Source organism: Rhinolophus hipposideros, assembly GCF_964194185.1.
Source record: "Rhinolophus hipposideros genome assembly, chromosome: 18".
NCBI lineage: Eukaryota > Metazoa > Chordata > Mammalia > Chiroptera > Rhinolophidae > Rhinolophus > Rhinolophus hipposideros.
Genome location: NC_138064.1, coordinates 22,674,916 through 22,696,895, shown reverse-complemented (window position 1 = coordinate 22,696,895; position 21,980 = coordinate 22,674,916). Strand labels below are relative to the sequence as shown.

Genomic DNA, 21,980 nt, shown 5'->3' with positions numbered 1-21,980 from the left:
TTTCTCCTGATAAGCATTGTGCTTTAGCAAACTGTACCTCCAGATACATGCTCGACTTGTGAGGGCAAATACACCGCAGATCTTTCCTTGGGTGCCAACTAGTGTGCAATAAAGAGATTCAACACTCCTGATTATTAGAAAACAGTGAGCACTTGTTTTAACTCACCTGTCTGCTGGAGGTCAACTGAACTGGGCTAGGTGGCCCTGCTAATCTCTGCTGGGCTTGTTCACCCATGTGTTGATTAGCTGGAGATCAGCTAATCTGGGCTCTTGTTTTCCATTTGGAGGCAGCAGGCCAAGCTAGGCATGTGCATCTGATGGTGGTGGCAGGAGTGGAAGGCAGTGAGCATTAACCTGAAAGGTCTCTTAGGTCTAGTCTCAGTGATGCACTGCCATTCTGACTCACTCTGGTCAAAGGAAGTCACATGATGACTCCCAAAGTCAAGAGGTGGACATATATTCTTCCTCTGGAAGCTAAGTGGAGGGAAAGAATATTTCTGAAAGATAAATCAACCCACCACACCCATACAGACATTGTTCAACAATCACAACACTCTTCCGTTGTGTCTGAGTATAGCTTTTATATCCTTAGCCACCACTATAATTGCTAAATGAGAAGGAAAGAAGAAAAAAATCTAATTGAGACTTTGGGTTATGCAAATATTTAATATATATTTATAGGATAATAGATCTGGATCTCAAATTCTATCAATACTATAAAATATTACATTGTTCTATTTTTCAGAACAAATATTATATTTACTTATTCAATTGTGACTGAGTTAGTTTGAACAAATATGCACATATACAATAAATATCAATGAAAATTGCCATTGTCTTTTAAAATACCAATAATTTACTTAGTTATTTATCAATTACTTACTTTGTTTTATAAAGAGAATATATTGAGAGTCTTTAATAGTAATGTGCTACTTTTACTTAAAAAAAATCCATACATTTTTCACAATTTTGAAACCAAAAATGTATAACATAAAGTTACAATGCCAAAACCACTAACACAGCCACTTCTAGTTCACTTATTTTAAATTATACTAATAAATACTAAAATGATATGTATTTTTCATCTATTCTGTTTATTTTTGAATTAAACTTTTAAAATAACTTCAATTTTTCTTCTTCCAAATGGCTTTCTTAATATTTTAATTAAAATATTATGATTTATGCTTCCTTGACATAATTAATTTAAACAATAAAAGGAAGTACAAAATGCAGATTCACTGTAAGAAAATGTTCCACTGCAACTTGATTTTTATAAAATGATCATTGTGTGTGTGTGTGTGTGTATATATTTGTATACATACAGTAAATATATACATACGTATACATGTATACATATATATATAAACACACACATAGTAAAATTTAATAGTTATAATTATAACAAACTACCATGGGAAAAGAGATTTCCTGTTAAACTAATGCAAAATGCTTAAAAAGTAACTACAGTAAGAATGATTCTGGGTTGAATATAGGTGTCTGATTTTTATCTGTAAATAAGTATATTTGCAACAAGTTATCTGTCACATCGAACACCTTTATATATATATAAAGAAAAACCTATTACCTCTTACCAGTATAAGTCATTAATCAAACCACTGATCACACTGTTAAATTCCTAAAAAGGCTATCTTTAAATTACACTCAATTAATGAGCATACATTTAGAAAGCAAATAATCTTTTCACAAAATTTTTCCCAGGTAGAAAGCAATTTCAGCAACCCTGAGGCATAATTACTATTATTTAAGGGATTTTAGAAAACAAAGTGAAAGACAGTTCTCATGAAAGTAATTAAGTTTACAGACACTGTGATGAAAATGTAACTGTAAAGTTGCCTCTGGATCTCTTAAACAATAAAAACAACTAATTTCTCTTTCTTTCTTGGTCAATAATTCTCTCCATTCCTTTCACCCTTAGCTACAATTTCTGTATGTTGAAAGATGGCTGGACAGGCCAAAGCTTCCGGACTTTCCTCTGGTGACTAGGCGAGCTGCCCTCCTAGTCTTTTCCTCCACAGCTCATGCAGAGCTTCAGGCTTATTTCCCACAGCCTCTCTGCTGGATGTCCCTCACCAGCAATCATGGTTACAGGGAGATGAGCTTAAAACATTATCAGTGGTCCTGAGTTAAAGCCCTGCCTTTTGTTATTAAGCAGCCAAATGGCACTGGGCAAAGCAGTTCAGATCCCTGCACATCACTTCCCATCGAAACAGTAAAAGATGTGGGGAGATTGCTTTATGTTATTTGCAATGTTGTGAACCACTTGTAAGCCATAAAGAAAAATAATTTACATGTTATGATGATGGTGGTGATAAGTTTGAACACAATTTAATATTTTATTAACTAAATTTCATTACACTAAGTGTTTCTAAAGCCTAGGGTAAAGTCATACTAATTACTCCTGAATAAATTCTTGTCTGGTGTAACATTTCATTATTAAGCTGAACTCTTAAGAACTTCGCCAGTATTCAGTCAATAGAATGATTTTGCTGTGCCACTAGATATGCCCAGTTACCTGCCTTGTACTTAAAGACACTCACTTTCTCTTTAAAGCTTGATAGCATTTCCCAATTTGCATTTATGAGCAATTTCAAATTCTTTTTTTTTAATTAAAGTTTGTTGTGGTGACAATGGTTAGTAAAGTTATTTAGGTTTCAGGTGTACAATTCTGTAATATATCATCTATATATCACACTGTGTGTTCAGCACCCAGAGTCAGTTCTCCTTCCATCACCATATATTTGACCCCCTTTACCCTCATCTACCATCTCCCTCCCTGCTTACCCTCTGGTAACCACTAAACTACTGTCTGTGTCTGTGAGATTTTGTTTCTTCATTTGTTTGTCTCATTCCTTTGTTGTTTTCAGTTTTGTATCCATGAAACTTGAGATTATTATGCTAAGCGAAATAAGTCAAACAATTTCAAATTCTTAAAACATTTTTACCTGAAGCCTTCTTCAACAGGCACAAGGTGAGAACCTTTCACAACATAACTGACCCACTGACATAGACATTCTAACCAAAATCCACACATTGCCCATATATTATCACCCTCAAGATTTGAATGAAATGATTTATTTCTTAACATTCTTAGAGAGAGAGAGACAAAGTAACAAGCCCAGGAACATAGGTCCAAACTACAATGAAGGAACACATTTCATTCAGGACAATTAATTATAATAATTACTCCATGTCCACTATTTTCTACCCACTATTACTTAAATGTAAAATATAAACTCTCCTACTAATATAGATATTTGAGAAATATAGAAAAAAAATCATTCAGTAGGTTAGGAAGAAATTCCACAAGGTAGATATTTTATAGAAAATGTTTCATGCAACTTTTATAGTTACCATATGCAGCCTTAGCGCTGGAATAATCTGATCCAATGTATTTTTAGAAGGTAAATGTAAAAATGGAATAAGAGGCCTCTCTAATGGCTGAATGTACATAATTATAAAATGTAATGTACGGGGAAATCATCAGCATTTAAGATATGTATACACTAGTGGAAATTTGAAAGAATCAGAACTTGATTTAAAAAGAGAGCAGTATTGTTTAAAAAAAATAAATTATTGGATGTGGAATGACTCCTTGCCTTTTAGAAGAGGACTAAAACTTGGGATTCACCAAAGTAAGTTCAATTTTATGAAGCTTTCCCGTCTTCTTTTAAATTTATTCAGAAAAATCAGAGACCGTTTTAAATGAGTCAAAATTATATTTCAGAAACCGAGGAACACAGCCAATTTTAAAACAGTAGAAAAGCAGGAGAAAAACATGGCCTCTTCTTTAGGGATCAGGAAAAATGTGAAGACAATGATGAAGATATCTGAACCAGAGTTCCCTGCTATTTCCTTCTTTTTTTTTTAAGTGCGAAAAAATTAGAACACAAGTCAATATCTCATGGTAGAGAAATATTTCAGAATTAAGAATAATTCTGAATCTGATATATTAGTTTCACCTTAGTGTGATTTACTAATTAAATGGAGATAATAGTTCAAGTTTTCTAAATTCTCAATTCTTGAAGGATTAGCGCACCCATCATTATTTCTATTTGATCTTTCACTCCTTGAAGAAAAGATTATGTGAAGGCTATTATTTTCCATTTATCTATTCCTTTCTGGTTTAGGCAATTTAATTTGACATGCACAAAAGTGAATATTTTTTTCATAGATATAAACACAGATACACTTTTATAACCTAAGCACCATCTTCTAACAATTGTAAGACATAGAAGACGAACATTCTACCATATACAATAGGGAGGGAAGCACAAAAGAGATACTTAGGTAAGTGGTTCTGAAAACGCAGGAGGTAATTGTGCTCTTCATGCTACCAGTAGCTGACCAACCAGTCCAGAATTTCTTTCTTTAATTAATGTAGCAATAATAGTGGCACCTTGCGTTAAACTGTCCTGTAGCTTCTGCTCATCCTGAAAAGAAAGGATAAAACAATCATTACTTCTGAAAGAAAAGATATCACACATTAAATTTTGTAGTTATTTTTCGTTTTCAAATTTATGTATTTATCTTAAAGTAACCCTCCCGCACCACCTCCCCCTGCAGCTTTATAGATATATTTCACACACAATACTGTGTAAGTTTAAGGTATACAACATAGTCATGTGATGTATGATATACCTACATATTGTGAAATGATTAAGACAATAGTTATAACCTATCACTTCATAGAGTTACTGTTTGGTGAAGGAGGGTGTGAGAACATTTAAGATCTATTCTCTTAGCCACTTTCAAACATTGTTAACTATAATCACCATGCTATACATTAAATTACCAGAACTTATTCACCTTATAATTAGAAGATTGTACCCTTTGACCAACATCTCCTCATTTCCTCCACTCCTCTGCACTTAACCATGACCATTCTACTCTGTTTCTATGAGATCTAGGAACCACTTTTCAATGTCCACTGGTCTCTGGACTCAGCAGTCTACAGAACTCAGGCCATAACCATAGGCATGGACTTGCTCCCCCAAATAAAGGAGAAATGCTCCTGGAAACACTTTTCATTGACGACAAAAAAATATCTGCTGAAGATACTAAGAAAAATACTGACACAATTTCAAATGCTAAGAGTATGAGTCAAAATATTATTTTCTTTCAATCCAATATCTGACCAACTTTCATTCTTCACTGAAGTGGGAATATTTCACCGATGATGCAAGCCTTTTCTTCATCTTGTTTCTGAGCGTCCTCCAACAACAGACTTTGTTATAAACTGTGAGCGCTGGTGTGTGTGTGGGGGGGGGGGGCAGTAGGGAGAACCTGCTTGTTTATGAAGCAAAGAGCCGCCAAATTTGTGAAATGAATTATCTCACAAGTTGCTAAGATGTGGTTTAGCCTTTGAAAGCATATTGCCTATTAAATATGTTTATGAGGCTTCTTGAAGCTATGAGGGGATGATACTATGAAGGGAAAGTGGAAACAGAGCTAATATCTCTAAGGTCTCTGTGTTATGAATTGTGCTACGTTCAAAAAGAAAGATCTGATAACCAACCTCCAAACTTGGCAGCAACATTAATGCCTTATCCCAGTGTTCAATATATCACTAGGCCCTACTACTTCTACCTCCTTCATGTTTTCTGAATCCATATACTCCTCTCGAACTGCTGCTGCTAGCATACGAACTCCCTCCTGAATTAGTGGAACAATCTCATAAACAGTCTCTCTAAAGTCTTATATACTGTTCTACCCTATTTTCTACACAGCAGTCAAATACTTTTTTAAAAAATACAGATCTGATCACGTCACAATCCCACCTGAAATCTTCTGAAGACTCTCTTTAAACTTCAGGATCAAGTCTGAACTCTTTACCTGGTAATGAAAAGAGTCTCTTATCCTTCCAGCCTCTGCCTTAAAACCATGCAAATCTCCAGGCCACACGGAACTATTTAAGATCGCCCAAGCAAACCATTTTCTTAAGCTTTCATCCCTTTGTACCAGCTAATCCCTTTGCCAGAAAAGCTGTCCCACTCCTTTCCCAGCTTAGCTGACCACAGTTACTCTTTGTGGTTCCAACCCAGATATCAGTGACTCCTGAAACCTACGCTGGCTCCTATCCTCCCCTCAATTTGGGTGAGGTGAATGTGTTTCCACAGCTGTGCTAGAATTCCTCTAGCACTTTGACTTCTAATAGTCTTTATAGTTGACCACTTATTCCAACAGATGATTCTTCTTGATGTAAAGAATTTTTCATTTTATCTTTGAATATGAAACACTTAGCTCAATGCCTAACACATGGTTAGCACTCCATAAATTCTAACAAATTCAAAGCAAAGGAGGCTCTATGATCAAGATATCATCACCCTTTCAGTTTAACCCATTTGTTAACAATGACCACTATTTCCTTACTTTGTGTACTCCTATTTGCATATTTAGCCAGAAGCCTTGGCAATAGTACAAAGAAGAACATCTCTAAGCCTTACCACTGTCACCACACTTCCACCAGCCCCGGCCCTGGGCTCCTCATCTATGAGGATGGTGATGAGAGACCACCTCTGTTAAGCTCCTCTTTTCCATCCATTTCTCTTATTTAGTTCTAAGGGATGAAGCTGGGGAAGACACACAAGAAGCTGATGGTGGCTACTTGGCTTCTTGCATGTGGGTTTTAAATGACATTTCAAAATTGGATTTCAAATGTTTCCAGAATATCACAAAATTTAGATCACACAAAAGCAAATAATTCTAAAGCCAAATATATTTGGGTTTAAAATGTGATTCACTTCTATAGGAGTAAATATCACCCATGCCACATCATAAACAAAGAAATATGTATGCTAAAACTGAACAAAATACAAAACTGCTATAGATACGTATTTGTCACTCTTAATGATGAATTAATCACAATGTTGCAGGGTTAATACACATGTACTCACAAGTCACATTTGTTAAATTAAGACATGCAACAGATGATGATAATTAAGGTTTTCCCTTCAAAAATAAACCGAAAAAGGCTATCTGTAGTCCCTCTTTAAAACCAGTTTATACTTGTCAAAATGAAAGCAGCCCAGTAACAAACGAAGATATGAAAGATGGGGGGAAAAATCTGTTTAAGATTCTGGGGCTAGAAAAATCACATTTCTGTATCTTAGAATAAATCTTCTATGCTTATTTTGATAGCTCCATAATTCAGATAGCTGCAGCTAATAAAGAATTTAAGTAAGAATCTTTTTAATGATTCATTTACTTCTGTAGTTTTTTTGTAGGCATCATTTGGAAAGATTATAATTCAGTGAGAAGAACCTATGTTATTGCTTTCCCTTCTGCCTCAGCTCTATTGATCATTTTATCATTGAAAAATATGAAAATTTAACAATGTATTACACAAAATGGTGAGACACACACATACTCAAAAAATTCTGGTATGTACAGAAATCAACTGGTCAAATAATTTATGGATTTCAAACTCATCTCACAATTCCCTATCTCTATAAAAGTATTGATAACACAGATTTAAAAAAAAATGCAAACTCAAATAGATCTTTAAAATGCATTTCTTGATGCCCGGGGATATGCAAAACAGTGTTTTTAATCCCTGAGGAGACTGGGGAACAAAAGGGCATTGTATGTGGTCATTTTATCACCATTCACACATACATATATGTATATATACATAAATTCCTTTGTGTGTTTCAAACATTATGCAATGTTTAATGTTAACATTAAGTAAGCAAGGTCAACATGAACACTGAAAAATTCTGTTAATAATATGCACCCTTGATATGATGTGATGCAAATGGCATTTATCGTTGTGGTCTTCCTCTCCAAACCCATAACTCCAGTGTAATCATGAGAAAAACATCAGATGAACTCCAGTAGAGGGGACTTCATATACTTGATCATTACTCTTCAAAACTGTAAAGTTCATCAAAAACAAGGGAAGTCTGAGAAACTGTCACAGCCAAAAGGAGACTAGGGAGACATGACATCACTAAAGTCATATGGTAACTTGGAATAAAAAAAATAATACACTAGGGGAGGGGCTTATCACTTTGTCAGGGGTGTAAATGTCTAACTCTGACATTTCTTTGTACACCTGAAACCAATCTAAAAAAAGCAAATATGTGAACATCTAACTAGGCTATGTCAAATAAATTTGGATATAAAGAGGGTGAATGAAAGGTACAAAGAGGTACAAAAAAGGCAAAATTATGCAAAATCTAATAAAGTGAAAAACTCACCTTGGGTATGAAAAACAAATGTCATAAACAAAACAAATGGCTTTTAAAAAATAATACATTAGGTAGAACACTAAGGAAATCTGAAAAAACTATGGACTTTAGTTAGTAGGGGAAACTGGGTGCAGGGCTTATGGGAACTCTGTATGATAATCTCAATTTTTCCATAAATCTAAAAAAAACAAAGTCTGTTATTTTTCAAAAAATGTAAGCATGTGTACAACTGCAGAGTCCATAATGGACAAGAAATATGCTGGGAACAAGAAATCATGACTAATTTTCATCATGGCATATTAATATGACAGCTAGATCTTATAGTAGGCATTGAAAGAAAGTGGGTACCCAACTTCCACAATAAAACAATAAAAGGAAAATTTACCAAAACTAAATTTACCAGCAGTTTATTAATTATCTGTAATGCTAGCAATTTCCAGGTTTAGATTTTTTTTCTAGCAAAAAAAATCAGGTACCTTGATTTCTACACACTGGGCATAAACAGCATAAACTCTAAACCCAGTACACCAATGTTTATACACCCACACATAAAAATCATACATTTGTTGAATTTAAAGAAAAATAGGTAGATATGTAATGATATATGATGTGTGGAAGTCTGCATTATTGTCATATTTGTAATTACCTGTTTTATCATCCTGTTCACTTCATAACAATGTCAAACTTTATAGAAAAATGTTCAAAATTATAAAACAATAATAACATAACTTCTAGCTGAAAAAATTACCACATGTATACTTTTCCTTGAGTACAACTGGATTATATAATAGAAACCACTCAAAAGGGAAAAACAATATAGTAGTCATGTCTTAAAATACTGACAGGGAAAGTATCAAAATACTAACACAAGAATAATTTTTGGGTGATGAATTTATGGTTATTTTTGTTTCCTCTGTGTTTTGTTACATTTTGAAAAGTTCCATAATGAACAAAATGTATTCTTCTAACAAGAACAATCAGTTATTTTAACACTTAGTTTCAAGACTTGTTAAATTCAGGAAACTAAATATAATTTGTTTTCAGATAAAATCAATAATGAAGAACACTGTCCAAATTTCCAGGGAATATTATCTCCTTAAAAATCTTCAAAAAACTATACAAAATAGAACACTTTTGTTTGAATATTCTAATTTTCAAATGAAAAGTTCAAGAAAAAATCATATTAATAATTCACAAGGTCTTAGCTATCTGCTTAGAGTTTAAGAAAAACATCATGGAAATCCAGCTAAAAATGACAACAAAAAATATGTACGTACTTAATTTTACTCAGTATGTTAACAATTACTCATTGAGAGCTTAACATTTCTAACAGCTGAATTTTTTAAAATATTAGGAAGAATATCAGACAAATTATCAATATAAAATAGCTATTTTTAATTTTCTGTATCTTCAAAGTAAATTACTTAGGATTAGAATTCATCATGGATTTTATCTAGAAAATTATCATAGTGAGCTATTTCTCTATTCCTTGTAATTTCAAGATCAGGATAAAATATACTATGGTTAGATGAAATATGCACAAAAGTTCTTATTATCATTATCTTTTAAACATATAAGATAATTCAAAATTTACTCACTAGTAATTAAGTCTTATCAATGGAATCTGGACTTTAGTTTTCTAGTACATGCGTGTGTTTTTCTTGGTTGATAGGTAGGTTTCCTTTTGAGGGTTTTTTTATATATACAGATGGTGCCAAAAAGATGTATACACATTTTAAGAAAGGAAAAAAACTTTATTAAAATTGTAATACTCAATATATATACATAACAAAAGATGAATACAAGTCATGTGTGTATGTGTACATTTGTGTGTGTGTGTGTGTGTGTGTACCGGAGGTGCCAAAAACTGTATACAAGTGGACACTTTGGTCAATATTGCTCAAGCAGTAGTTCGCCGTAATCAGAAGTGTCTGGACGCTGAAGGTAACCACTTTGAGCACCTCTTGTAATAGCAGAAGTCAAATGTGACTTTTATTCATCTTTTGTTAGCGGTATATACTGAGTATTACAATTTTAATACAGTTTCCATTTCTTAAAATGTAAGTACATTTTTGGCTATATATACACACACACACACAGACACACACACACACACACACACACACACACACATATACAGTCTTCAGTAGAGGAGTGAAGTCTTGATGCAGAATTCTCATGGGACTTCTAAGCCTTTGGCAAGATTTGGGAAATCAGGGGAAGTAGGAAATTTTTTTATTTTCACAGAAGATTAAGAATGACAGCAGCACCTTCATAATTCATAAAAACTCTTGTTTTGCCTCCTTCCCATCATCTGCTTCACAATTTGAACAAGTAAAGCCTACAATTCTTGAAGTAAATTACTAAGAAGTTGCACCTTTTAAGTGTGTACAAATAAATGGTCAGTTTTCTATATTGCCTATATCTTCAAAATCCCCTACTTAATAACAGTCCCTTTCAATTTTCTCAAAGGACAAATTTTGACAAAATTATTACCAGTGTACATAAATTTGCAGAACTTTTTAAAAGATATATTTTAAAATATTAAATCCTATCATTTTATTACACAGCTCTCAGTACTTGCACTAAGCGGTGTAAACAAATTTATGGTATGTTATTAGAATCAAATTTACATGGATTTTACAGAACACAGTCTCAAAGAATAGCAGGAAAAGCTATAACATCATGATTGTCCAAATCTTTATAGACAACCTGAAAGGAAATCTTTTAGAGATATTCATCCTCCATATACATCATTTCTAAAAAACACAATGTATTCTGTTAAAAGGAAAGCTATAAAGTTAAAACATATGTATATATATTTAGGCTTTAGATATCTCAGGAGATTACACAGCCCTTCTTGTAGGGTAAACATTACGATGTCTCAGCAAATCCCATACCTCAATCTTAATTTAATTTCCATGAGTTACAAAGCTGTCCTGAAACTCAGATGCTTATGTTTTGATATAAATATTCTTCCTCCATCCATCTTTGTTTTGATGAACTCATGCAAAAATTATCTAAGTAAATGTCACAAAATTTCAAAGATTCTAAACAAAGTGTACTATCTATAGCTATTTGTCTACTCTATCTATACATATCACAATATCCATCTATCCATAAAACATACAATTACAAAAATCCTTAGTTGTAGACTTTATAAACCTTTTAACCATTTTGTTACATTTATAAGATAATATCAAATAAAATTTTTTTTTTAAATAAAACTATACATTTTGCTGATATGGAAAAAAAAATCTAAAGGTAACACACTGTCCCCTAGTGGAGATGAAAATAAATGTTTGGTGTTTGTAAATTTCCAAAACTACAGGAAAAAGCAGTCACCTATTAATAGATTTTGAGAAAAACAGAACAGTCATCTCCAAATAAAGCATGTTCCTCTTTCTCATTTGAGTGAAACAACTGTCTCCCAAAACCTAAACATTAAAATACTCATGAAAATGCACTTGGATTTACTTATTAACATAATCATCACACAGCAGTTTTCAAGTCCTGTATTCTCTGTGTCTAGTATGATGCCTTCCATATACTGTAGGAGCTCCGTAAGTATTTGTGGAATGAGGTAAATAAGAAAAAAGAACTGGTCAGTAAAACTCTGGGGGGCAGCACTGCTACTTTGCTAAGTAGGAAAGACCAAAAACATGCAGTGCTCAGAGTCTAAGTGCAGTGGGGTAAAACAGGGGCAGCCAAAATCACCAGACGTCTGGCCTGAGAAACAAGCAGTTCATTATTGTGTCAATTATTTCTAGATCTGGGACTTGTCACACTGTCATACTTTATTTTCATACAACATCATTCATAGTATAAATTCCACAACTTAATAAAGTGAAAAAGCGGTCTCAAACACAATGTCCCTTTTAATTAGCAAAACTGTTTTGATCCTACACAACTCACCCAACAGTTACCAAGTCCTGCTAGTTTCCTATTGTGACATCCCTCATTATTCATACTCCAACCACTCACAATCTACATCCACACCATCCTGTATGTACCTAGCTTCCTCTAGGATGCCCTAACTGGCTACTTCTCTTTGCCTTTGGTTACTGTTCGAACCTCATTAGAACAACCATTTTCACACTCTCAAATCTACAAACTTCAGCACAAATTTAATCTTAGCATTCAAGGCCATTCACAAACAACCTAATCAACTCTCTAACCACAGTTCTCACACCTTTACTATACAGAATCCACTTTTGTGGCCACACTGGTACAATCGTTATTATTCCTTCTCCATTCTAATGGTTTCCCAATAATTGTCTTTATACTTCACATCGATTTTTAAAGACCTGACTGGGATGGTTTCCTCCTATGAGATCATCTCTTTCTACTGAACATCAGTAATTTACATTACCACAGTTCTCATAATCTCTTACTAACAACTTTTTTAGGTTTACATATGTATCAGTCTTATTTTCTTAGCTAAATTGTAGATAGTAAAAGACAACTCTGTCGCATTAAATTCTAACCTCAAATAAAGTACTATACCCATAGTAGGTATTCATTAAATATTTTCTCACTGCATTAATTTGCTAATTAATTCTATAAAGATCTACCTTTATATATAAATATTAAGACATGTTTGAAACATCAAAGTTTTTAGATAAAAGATACATCATTGTGGAAATAATCCCCTAAAAATAAAAATAAGATAAAAATCTTGTATCTGTACTTGGAAACTAAAACAATGTCAAAAGCTAGAATTCTGTGCTATATGATTCCACCTTCTATGAAAGAATGCCTGGTCTGGGAGATAAGTGTAAGGGACATTGATAAAATTACACTAATATGCCCCCAAGTTAGGGGGATAAAGGCACATGATGAGGTGGCATTCTCTTAGATGAGGGGGCTGCATAAGCAGAAAAGCTACATATTAGGTGTTGGAGGACAATGGGCACTGTTTCTAGAATGCCTGAGAAATGATAAGTGAAACAGAAAGATCATTCAGAAGAGTTTCTTCTTGAGTAGATGGCCCAGGTGTTAGTAGAAAAACTATTGATATTTTTCCTGAAGCAGAAATACTGGTTAATTTTCCACATAAAATATCGTTTCAAATGTTTAATTACAAACTTAATGCAAGGAAAGAATTAAAATGGGCAATTCAAACATATCTTCTTGGTAGCAACACACATGCACGAAGAGAGAGAGAAAAAGAAAGAGAGAGAGAGAGAGAGAGAGAGAGAGAGAGAGAGAGAGAGAGAGAGAGAGAGAGAAAGAGAGAGAGAGAGAGAAAATTACTGTTAGAATGGTTTTGAGCAGTTAAAAAAGAAAAAGATTACTGGTTAGTGACCATTAGACTCTTAAATATTAGTTACATGGGTGAGTAGTTAGTGTCCAAAGTCTTAATCTCAGAGTTTCACAGAAAAGTATTTATCATTGAATTGAAAATTCTAATTCCTTCCAAGAAGGAAGCTTTGAATCACAACCTACAAAAAAAGAGTTCTATCCTGATCAGACCAGTGCTAATTTTTGTTAGTCTTAGCTAGCAAAAAACTAGTCAGGCAAAGCTTTCTCCCAGAATTGAGAGCAGATACAGTTCTTTTTCCTGGAGAAGGCCACAGTTGGTAGATTGCCTACAATACTTATTAGAAGGTAGAAACAAAACAGCCAATATGTGAAGCAATTTTCAAGGTGGGAAAAACTTTCTAGAATCATCAGAATTAAATATTTTCTCTGAACTGACACTATGAAGTAAAGACAACATTTTAGGTATTTTCTTATTTTCAATTTCAGAAAGATTTAAGAAGATGATTCAACCGTAGAAGCGTACACAAAATAGGAATAATTTTGTGACAAAATATTTCATGTATATGTTAAATAAATGTATTTTGAATTAAAAGCCTCATTGGGAGTGGTATAAAATCTGTTTTTTCTATATAAAGCTGAATTAGATAAGTAGAAGACAGACTTGAAAATATCTAGAAGACAGAAGAATAAAGAAATGAAAATAATAAGAGAAGGATCAAGGCTTTAATTAAAGAACTAAATTATACAAGGGAAATCTGTGGAGGAAACACAATAGATATTGCAGAAGACATTATAAAATGTAGAAGAAATTTCCCTGATTTAAATAAAGATCCAAGTCAGCAGATAGACAGGTATAATTTGTGCCTTGCAAAAATCACTGAAAGCACTTTCAAAAGAAGACATATTCAGATGACACATTCAAATTTAAAGATAGCACACAACACTGATTATTTTATTTTAATTAGATAAGAATGGCTGATGTGTTACTTTTTTGAATGCTAAATACCTCCAGAAAATGGGATTTAAGAAAAAAATGTTTACTCAAGAATCCAGGCCAACTGTCAAAAAAGCAAAAAAGAAAACATTGTGAAATATTCAAGGCCTCTGAAAACATACCCATGAGTGCAGTCGTCCTTAAAAAAAAAAAAAAAAGAAAAGAAAAGAAAAAAAAAAAGAGTATTTAAAAACTTAACTGATACAACAATGGAATAAGTGAGAGAAAATAAAAACGGGGACTCCTTTCAGTAACTTAACTTCGGGCACATAGCTAATACCAGGCTATCAGCTATATATTAAGATGTAAATCATCAGATAAAAGGTCTCCTCTCCCCCTTTATGGAATATGTAGTCAGTCAAGAAAGATAAACACATAAACATATAAATGAATCCATAATTACAAGAAGTAAACAACAAACCAACTTAGTATCAAAAATAAATCTAGCATTAGAATTTTCATGCACAAAACATTTTTTAAACTACATAAAAATATCGAAATAAATATGGAATTACAAAAATGAGCAAGTAAGACTAGACTATAAAAATATTTACATACTTAGGGCTTAGGCGATTGGAGCTCCATGCTCCTAGTGCTGCTGATGGCTACCAGTTCAATTCCCACATGGGCAAGTGCCAGATGGCTCAGTTCGTTGGAATACTGGCTCTCAAACACAGGATTGTTGGTTCGACTCCCCGACTCCAGCAAGGGATGGTGGGCTCCGCCCCCTGCAACTAACAATGGCGACTGGACCTGGAGCTGAGCTGCGCCCTCCACAACTAAGATTGAAGGGACAACAACTGGACTTGGAAAGAAGTCCTGGAAGTGCACACTGTTCCCCAATAAAGTCCTGTCCCCCTCCCCCAAATGAAAATAAATAAATATTTACATATTTAAAAATAAAAAATAAAACTTTCACAAATGAAAATCATTGCTGAATTTAAACAAAGAAAAATCTCAAAGTATGGGTCAAACAACAGATTAGACAAAACTGAAAAGAGAATTACTAAAACTGAAAACAGAGTTGAAGAAATTACTGAGACGTCAAATCAGAGAGAACAATAGAAAATGTAAATGTAGGATGAGATTTGGCAGACATGATAAAATTTCTAATGTATATTTAATCAGAATCCCAGAAAAGAAAAAGGAAAACAATAGGAATACGGAGAAATAATAGAGCAGTTATTGCTAAAAAATTTCCAGAAGTTATCAAATACATGAATTCATTCATAAAGAAAACCCAATGAATTCAAAGATGAAAAAAATAAAATAAACAAAATAAAAACTCAACAAATAGGGATGGCGAGATGGCTCAGTTGGTTAGATCGCGAGCTCTGAACAACAGGGTTGCCGGTTCAATTCCCACATGGGCCAGTGAGCTTGCCCTCCACAACTAGATTGAAGACAATGAGCTGCCACTGAGCTTCCAGAGTGGAGGTCTAATGGCTCAGTTGGTTAGAGCATGAGCTCTCAACAACAAGGTTAACAGTTCAATTACTGCATGGGATGGTGGGCTGTGCCCCCTGCAACTAAAGACTGAAAATGGTGACTGAACTTGGAGCTGAGCTGCGGCCTCCATAACTAGATTGAAGAACAACTACTTGGAGCTGATGGGCCCTGGATAAACATACTGTCCCCCAATATTCCCCAGTAAAAATTAAGAAAAAAAACCTCAACAAATAGACATAGTGTAGGAAAACCGAAACACTAAACATAAAGAGACAATCTTAGTGGAATTAGAGAGAATAAACCAATAGAGGACTAACTAACTTAACAATAGTCTTTCTTACAGAAACAATGATAATAAGAACACAATGACATATTTGTGAAGTGCTAAACACAAAATGCAAAAACTAATGCCCTACAAACCAGCAACAAAAACCTGTCAACCTAGAATGCTTATATCCTTCCACAAATACTCTGGCACTAAAGAATGTACCTCAAGGGCACAAGGAAAGTAATTTTTGAAGAAAGCTCTAATATGGCAGGAAGGTATGGTAAATAAAGAAAAAAGCATTAAAACAAGTACATATGAGTAAATCTAAAAAAAAATTACATCTCCAAAAATAATAAAAGTAACATTTAAACACAGAATAAAAGAACAAAATAAAAGTACTTGATAAGAACAGTAGCATAAAAGGTGAAAGATGAATAATCAAACAAAATATTCTAAAATACATGAAACTGTTGGGAGTGTAATTAATATACTAACTTCAGATTTCCATATAAATATGCAAAGTCAGATTTCAAAAGACATACTAAATATCTAACAATAGAATGTGAAACTTCCAAATCAGTAGAGAGAAAATGGATTTAAAAAACCAAATGGGGTTTTCAGGAGGCTAAAGCCAATGGGGGGCTCCTTTAATATTTTCTCCAAAAGCTTTACTGAACAAGAAGAGCAAACAAAACTATACACACACACACACACACACACACACACAAACACCTTCAGTATAATTTGAAGACAGAATTTCCAAACTTCAAAATAACTGTAAGTTAAAGGAAAAACAAAACAAAACAAACAAACAAACAAAAAAATCACAGGAAAATTGTCAAATTTCAATGAGCAATTTTTCATACTCCTCTGCCCTCATAAGCCTTTATGGCAACTAAAGGCAGTCTGAGAAAAACTTGGAAACAAGGAACAGGGGAACTACTGCTGAGTATAAAGTTGATCTAAAACCATCACCAGAGCCTGCATTAAGTGTGAAAATATTAAAAAGTGTGGAGGTATAACAAGAATGGCCATAGTAAAGGGACTTACAACTATGCTTGATTTGAAGTGGCAGTCTTCTCCTGGGAGAGACAAACACAAAATGGAAGAGAGAAGTAATCTTTGGCAATTGAATAGAAAAGGGAAAAAGAAGCAAAAGGGGAAGTTTTAGAGTCCTGAAATGCAAAGGAGAATTAAAAAGTTGGAGGACACACAACTCCTTCCTTTACCATTAGAAAATAACTAAAGAAACTGGATTTTGCTACATTGACAGGAGAGGGCGGCATTGAATTAGGTATCTTGTAAACTAGCCAAACCCACAAAGATGAATAGGAGAGAACTTAGTACGTCTATACAGAGAATTACACAAAAGAAAGAAAGATTCAACCACCTCAATTAATGAACTACCTTCCAATCCTCCTCCCCTAACCCCAAAGAAAGCAGCAACAACAAAAAAATAAAGCAGATAACACTCCAAACTGAATAGATTTTTTACAAATTTCTGACTTTCAGAACAATGTTAATCTTGCACACATTACAAAAAAAAAAAAAAAGAATGCACCAGGATGCAGGAGTAATCCAAAATGGATTAGTGACAATATCAAATGAACTCAAATGTATTATAAATAAATAACCAAACTGAAGAAGGTGGTAAAGAAAATAACTAACCCAATTAACTTTGAAAAATAGTATTTTGATTCTGTACTTTAAGACAAAGATCTGTATACAATCATTGTACTCTAATTAATAAATTTGTTTTCCCAGAGGTATGGGTTAGCAATTCTGAAATACACTTACGTGTATTCCAGGATTGAACAAGTAAATATACTGCTGATAATGAAAGCCAGATTCCTCATTTTTGGAGAAAAGGGTTACATAAAATGAAAAGGAGAGCCTAGAAAGATCAAATCATGTTGGACTGTATATAGAGATGTCAGTATGAAGTCATGGTTTACTTCAGGTAAACAATATATTACACACAAATAAACACAGACAGACATAGAAATAGGTATATAAAAATACACATATTTCCTGGCAATATCTGCTGAAAGGGCTTATAAACACTCCAGGAACAATGAGCACCTTTGTTCTCAGATCTTGGTTTCTAAATACCATTATCTAATAAAAGAAATTTGGGTTCCTTGAAGAAATTGCTGATTCCAAGCATGCGGGGGGGGGGGGGATGACAAGATGAGCCTAAAACATCTATTGTGTGAAAAAGGAGGTGATTAAAATCTGATATTTTGAAATACAACAGAAGGTATTAGGTTGGTGCAAAAGTAATTGCATTTTAAAAGGTTAAAAATAATTGCAAAAACCGCAATTACTGTTTCACCAACCTAATAACATGAACAGGCTCATAACGACCAAATTTGGAACAAATGGAACAATAAATAATGAAATTATTCAGCAAAACCTATAAAATAAGACTAATATCCATGAGTACATTTAGATAGATAGCTAGATAGCTAGAAAGATGATAGATAGATAGATAGATAGATAGATAGATAGATAGATAGATAGATAGATAGATGAGAGAGAGAGAGACAGAGAGAGAGAGATAGCTCTTTTATTAGATAGATAGGTAGGTAGATAGATACTGTGTTTCCCCGAAAATAAGACCTAGCCGGACCATCAGCTCTAATGCATCTTTTGGAGCAAAAATTAATATAAGACCCAATATTATATTATATTATTATATTATATTATATTATATTATATTATATTATATTATATTATATTATATTATATTAACCTGGTCTTAATATTAAAATAAGACCTGGTATTTTATATTATATTATATTATATTGCATTGCATTGCATTGCATTGCTTTGCATTGCTTTGTATTGTATTGTATTGTATTATATTATACCCGGTCTTATATTAAAAGAAGACTGGGACTTATATTAATTTTTGTTCCAAAAGATGCATTAGAGCTGAGGGTCTGGCTAGATCTTATTTTTGGGAAAACACGGTAGATGGATAATACATGATAGATTAGATAGATGATAGATAGATAGGTAGGTAGGTAGGTAGATAGATAGATGATAGATAGATAGATAACATACATACATATACATACATACATATGTAATAGATAGGATAGAGAGGGAGAGAGACAGAGAGAGGATGGGGGGAGAGACAGAGTGACAAAGAGAGAGGAAAAGCTTTTATTGTAGAATTCCAAATAATAAATTTGGAAAGAATGATAGAAATAGAAAATCACCATGTGACAAGCACCACCATATAATTGCTTCCAGCCAGAATCAACAACAAATACTAACATTAACATGCAAAACTATGATAATAACTGGTACATTTACATAGTCTCAAGGTATCTCCTCACAAGACACTTATTAATTATAAAGGGAAAAATAATAAAATTTCAGTGAAGAAACCTGGCAGGCACCACCTTAACTAAGTGATCACAATAACATCAATTGTAGTGAGACACATGGACATCATATAACCCCTGATATAATGCACTGAGAAGAATACAACATTATTTCTGCAGTGTTCTTGCCAAGAATGCATAGCCTGGATTTATTCATGAGAAAACATCAAACAAATTTAAGTTGAGAGACATTATACAATATAACAGGCCAGTATTTATCAGAAGTGCAAAGACGTGAAAGACAAAGACTGATGATATGTCCCAGATTAAACAAAACTAAACTAAAAAGAGATGACAACAAAATGCAACATATGTTCCAGGATTGGATCCTGACCAGAAAAAGATAATAGTGGGAAAACTGACAAAATGTAATAAGATTTATAGATTAGATAATGTTGTCGCATTAAGGCTTATTTCCTGATTTTGTTACTGTGATGATGTAAGATGTTCATATTGGAGATTCTGGGTCAAGGATATACAGGATTGCTTTGCATTATTTTTGAAACTTTTATTAAATGTATTGGGGTGATGTTGGTTAATAAAATTATATCGATTTCAAGTTGATTAATAAAATTATAATAAAATTACATAAAATTATATAATACATCATTTGTATATTGCAAATGTGTGTTCATCACTCAAAGTCAAATCTCCTTCTGTCACCATATATTTGACCCCCTTTACCCTTTCTATCTTGTCCCTACCCCCCTTTCCCTTTGGTAACCATTATACTGCTGCCTGTGTCTATAGTCTTTGTTTCTTTGCTCGCTTTCAGTTTTATACCCCGCATTTGAATGAAGTTAGATGGTTCTCAATTTTTTCATTGCTCGCTTTCAGTTTTATACCCCGCATTTGAATGAAGTTAGATGGTTGTCAATTTTTTTTTGTCTGACTTATTTTACTTATCATGATAGTCTCAAGATCCATCCATGTTGTCACAACTGGCAGTTTTTCAGCTTTTCTTATGGCAGAATAGTATTCTATTGTATACATGTTGCACATCTTCTTTATCCAATCATTTATCCAAAGACATTCAGTTGCTTCCATGTCTTGGCCACTGTGAATAATTCCGCAATGAACATAGGGGTACATATATCTTTTTTTATTATTAAAATTAATTGAGGTGACAATAGTAAAATTACATAGGTTTCAAGTGTACAATTCTGTAATATATCATCTAAATATCACATTGTGTGTTCACCACCCAAAGTCAGTTCTCCTTCCATCACCATGTATTTGACCCCCTTTACCCTCTTCTACTATCCTCCTCCCCCCTGACCCTCTAGTAACCACTAAACTCTTGTCTGTGTCTATGAGTTTCTGTTTCTTTGTTTGTTTGTCTTGTTCTGTTGTTGTTTTCAGTTTTATATCCCACAAATCAGTGAAGTCATATGGTTCTTGACTTTTCTATCTGACTTATTTTGCTTAGCAAAATAATCTCAAGATCCATCCATGTTGTCTCAAATTAGCACTACTTCATCTTATGGTAGAGTAGTATTCCATTGTGTATATATACCACATCTTCTTTATCCATTCATCTATCAAAGAACACTTTGATTGTTTCCATGTCTTCCACCGTAAATTAAGCTGCAATGAACATCAGTGCACATATACTTTATGGGTGAATGTTTTCAGATTGTTTGGGTAGATACCCAGGAGAGGGATTGCTGGGTCATATGGTAATTCTATTCTTAATTTTTTGAGGAACCTTCATATTGCTTTCCATAGCAGCTGCACTAATCTGCATTCCCACCAACAGTATATGAGGGTTCCTTTTTCTCCACAGCCTCTCCAACACTTGTTATTATTTGTTTTGTTGATTATAGCCATGCTAACTGGTGTGAGGTAATATCTCATTGTGGTTTATATTTGCATTTCTCTAATGATTAGTGATGCTGAATATCTTTTCATATGTCTATTGGCAATCTGTATGCCCTCTTTGGAGAAATGTGTATTCAGGTCCTCTGCCCATATTTTAATTGGATTGTCTTTTTGTTGTTGAGTTGTATGAGTTCCTTATATATTTTGGATATTAACCCCTTATGGGAGGCATTGTTTGCAAATAATTTCTCCCATTCTTTGTTTTGTCGGTGGTTTCTTTTGCTGTGCAGAAGCTTTTTAGTTTGATATAGTCCCGTTCATTTATTTTAACTTTTACTTTCCTTGCCTTTGAGGTCAAATTCATAAAATCCTCTTTGAAATCAAGGTCCATAAGTTTAGTATCTATGTTTTCTTCTATGCAATTTATTGTTTTCGGTCTTATGTTTAGGTCTTTGATCCATTTTGAGTTAATTTTGGTACTCAGTAACAAACAGCATTCTAGTTTCATTCTGTTGCATGTGGCTTTCCAATTTTTTCAGCACCATTTATTGAAGATACTTTCTTTTCTCCATTGTGTA

At 33.5% G+C, this 21,980-nt stretch overlaps 1 protein-coding gene across 3 annotated transcripts in view; it reads right to left on the bottom strand.

The window, feature by feature from the left end:
- Window positions 1-655: 655 nt before the first annotated feature.
- CRPPA (CDP-L-ribitol pyrophosphorylase A) overlaps window positions 656-21,980 on the bottom strand; it is a 222,164-nt gene continuing 200,839 nt past the window's right edge. For all 3 annotated transcript variants that reach the window (XM_081079468.1, XM_081079469.1, XM_081079470.1), the window contains one exon: window positions 656-4,451. In XM_081079468.1, coding sequence (XP_080935594.1) covers window positions 4,347-4,451 — 105 coding nt within the window. In that variant the 3' untranslated portion in view covers window positions 656-4,346. The remainder of the gene's footprint in view (window positions 4,452-21,980) is intronic.